We start from the raw sequence: 2,710 nt of genomic DNA, 5'->3' as shown, positions 1-2,710 counted from the left end.
TTCCAGGTCCGTGGGGTGAATAAAAATTGTTAACCCTTGGCTTGATTTGTCATCCTTTGGGGGAAAAAAAAAAAGTAATGTCAGACTGGCAATTAAATAGTCGTGCTGTTAGACCGAGCGCAACTTGAAGTGGGTTGTTCTGGAGGTGAGAGTGACTCTGGCCAGTAAACCAAGAAGCCTGTTCAACTGCGTGTCTACCCGGGATTCCTGGGAGAGGTGATCAAGTGAGTAACGAGACGAAGTGGGAGTTGTAAAGCAGATGCGATAGCTTCAGCAGGACTTCTCTTCACTGCCACATCCGCTCATTAAAAAGCAACTAAATGTTATTTTGAAAACAATTTGAGGAAAAAATGCACTTTGAGCATCTCTGCAGTTCTTGCGTCTGATGCATTAATCCAGAAAATCGGTAATATAACACAAACGAAGGAGAGGAGCGGATATGGTGAAGGCAGCTAAGGAAATTCAAATGGAGAGCCCAAGAGAGGCAGAGACTCACAGCACAGGGGCAGCGTGCTCCCCCTCGGAGGAACAGGCAGAAAAACCCTCCATGCTCTGTTTTAAGAAGCGGAAGAAGTCCTGTAATAAGGGGCTGACCGAGAAGGATGCGTGCGAAGGAGCCTCAGAGGAGAAAAGCCAATGCATCAGCGCTGACCAAGGGGAGGCGAAAGTTCCTACTCAATCGCGATCCTCCAAAGGAGCCTGGGCAGCCATCAAAAACCTCGCAAGACCTCGGAGAAGGCAGAAATCCTCCTCGCGGAAGAAGGTGCCCTCCGATTCCCAAGTGCAGCTGGAGATGGATGCTGAGGATGGCTGTGCGCAAGGCTTCCCGAAGAAACGGGCGAGCTCTGGGGTGAAGATGCCCTGTGTACGGTTCTCCAGAGGCAAGAAAAAACCCAGCCCCTCTGAAGCGGTGGAGGAGTCGGAGGACAGTGTTCAAGCAAACGAAGTGATGGGCATTTTGAATAAAGCTATTGAAGAGCCGGAGGATTTGGCCCCGACGGACAAGTCCGAATCCTTCAGCCCCCCAGCCTCTGCGGAGGAGGACCAGGATACGGCGAAGGAATGCGCCAGCTCTGTTGGGAAGAGTGAGCCCTTGACAGAGCCCACACCTGATGCAGAGGAACATGCGGAGCACACCGCTCAGTCGGAGATAACCGATTCAGAGACAGTTAATGAAACAGCCCAGGAAAAACTGCAGGAGGGGAGCCTACCCCAAACCACAGTCCATGTGGAAGGCGGGGAGGTTGCTCCCGAAGCGCCCGTTTCCAAGGATCAACCCGACAGCTCCCCTGAAACCACTGAGCTGCAGGAAATCCCTAATACCTGCCAAGAGCTGCCTGAAGGGGATGAATCAGAAAAGAGCATAAATCTTCCTGAGGAGCTCAAAGCCGAAGAGGCTGTAAAGGATTTCAGTCAGTCGGCGTTTAAAGATGATGCAGCGAGCATGCAGGGCTGCTCCAGCCACCAGGTGACATTAGAAGCACCCGTGGGCGCTGGCGTCAGCATCGTCATCACCGTCACCGAAGCTGAGGACTCTGACAACACCGACTCTGACCAGGCCTACGAGCCGTCCCCGGTTTTGCACCGAAATAAGCAAAGAGGGAGTAAAAAATCAAGCGGGAGCTTTGATTTTGGTAAAAAAGAGGGCTCCGAGGCTGGCGGCGGTCCCCAGGCAGAGGAGAAGGGTCCGGGCGACCAGGGGCACAGAACTGGGGAGCAGTACGAATTGCTCCTCATAGAAACCGCGTCTTCCCTCGTGAAGGCGGCCATTCAGTCGTCCATAGAGCAGCTGGTCAACGAAATGGCCCTGGAACAGAATAAACACAACAGTTTTCTGTGATGGCAGCGATGCCCCCGAAATAAGAGTACAGGGAGTGATTTAATGCTCCGTTTGGCCTGGGGGGTGTGTGGAGAGCTCGAAGGGCTCCCAGGGCCGAGGTGTAGTTAATTCTGCATGCCCGTTCAGTTGTGTGTTTATGTGAAACGGATCCTGGGACGTGGGGCAGACCCCGCTACGTACAGCGTGTCCCCTGGGGCTGGGGCTTCAGACGGTGCCGTCGACCGCAGCTGCGGAAAAATGAAGGCGTTGCAGCGACTGTGTTTTCATTTATTGGCATCTGTACGTCAAGGCCACGTTTCTGCCGTCACCCACGCCGGGTTTCCCGGCTCTTCGTGCTGTAGATCTGTGTGTACCGTGGGTTTAGCGAAAGGTCCCGAGGGGCGGTGAGTGCCCGACCCACTGCTGGGCTGGATTCGGGGCACGTCGGCTGCGGCTGGAGGTTTGCCTTGGGGTTCGGCGGAGACAAGGGAGGGTGAAGTGACTGCAATGTTAACGTGAAGATGTCAATGCCGAACAGGCTCAGGCCGGTATTTAGTATTGCAAACAGGTACTCGCTACATACAGATGCCAGAAACCGTGGTCACCCCTGCTGTCGCATCGCGTGAAGCCGGATGGTTGCAGCGAGCGGCGTTTTTCATTTGGCCTCTTCCCCTGTCACAAGCAGCCTGTGCATTTCCAGACACGTTAAAGCACAGCATCAGCCGCTCGCCTCGCTGACCCCGGGCCGCACGAATGCCAAGAAAACGACAGCGCTTCGTTTGCCGGGGGCGGGGGGGGGGGCTGTTCTCGCACTATTAAGCTCAAGGGGCAAAATTCCCAGCAGCATCGGCGGCGCGGGGTGCTGCGGGGCGCCCCCCCCCCTCCTCCCCC

General features: G+C 55.1%; 1 protein-coding gene across 1 annotated transcript; it reads left to right on the top strand.

The window, feature by feature from the left end:
• The first annotated feature begins 439 nt into the window (after positions 1-439).
• Positions 440-1,840, top strand: AKAP5 (A kinase (PRKA) anchor protein 5). The gene has a single exon (XM_010584186.1). It carries the CDS (start codon positions 440-442, stop codon positions 1,838-1,840), a length of 1,401 nt encoding a protein of 466 aa, XP_010582488.1.
• The last annotated feature ends 870 nt before the right edge of the window (positions 1,841-2,710 follow it).

The sequence above is a fragment of the Haliaeetus leucocephalus genome, unplaced genomic scaffold, assembly GCF_000737465.1.
Source record: "Haliaeetus leucocephalus isolate CR32 unplaced genomic scaffold, Haliaeetus_leucocephalus-4.0 Scaffold944, whole genome shotgun sequence".
In the NCBI taxonomy this organism is placed as follows: domain Eukaryota; kingdom Metazoa; phylum Chordata; class Aves; order Accipitriformes; family Accipitridae; genus Haliaeetus; species Haliaeetus leucocephalus.
This window is presented reverse-complemented; position numbering and strand designations above follow the sequence as displayed.

Excerpts from the sequence above, each read along its gene's own strand:
- AKAP5 (XM_010584186.1), top strand. The coding sequence starts at position 440 with ATGGTGAAGGCAGCTAAGGAAATTCAAATGGAGAGCCCAAGAGAGGCA.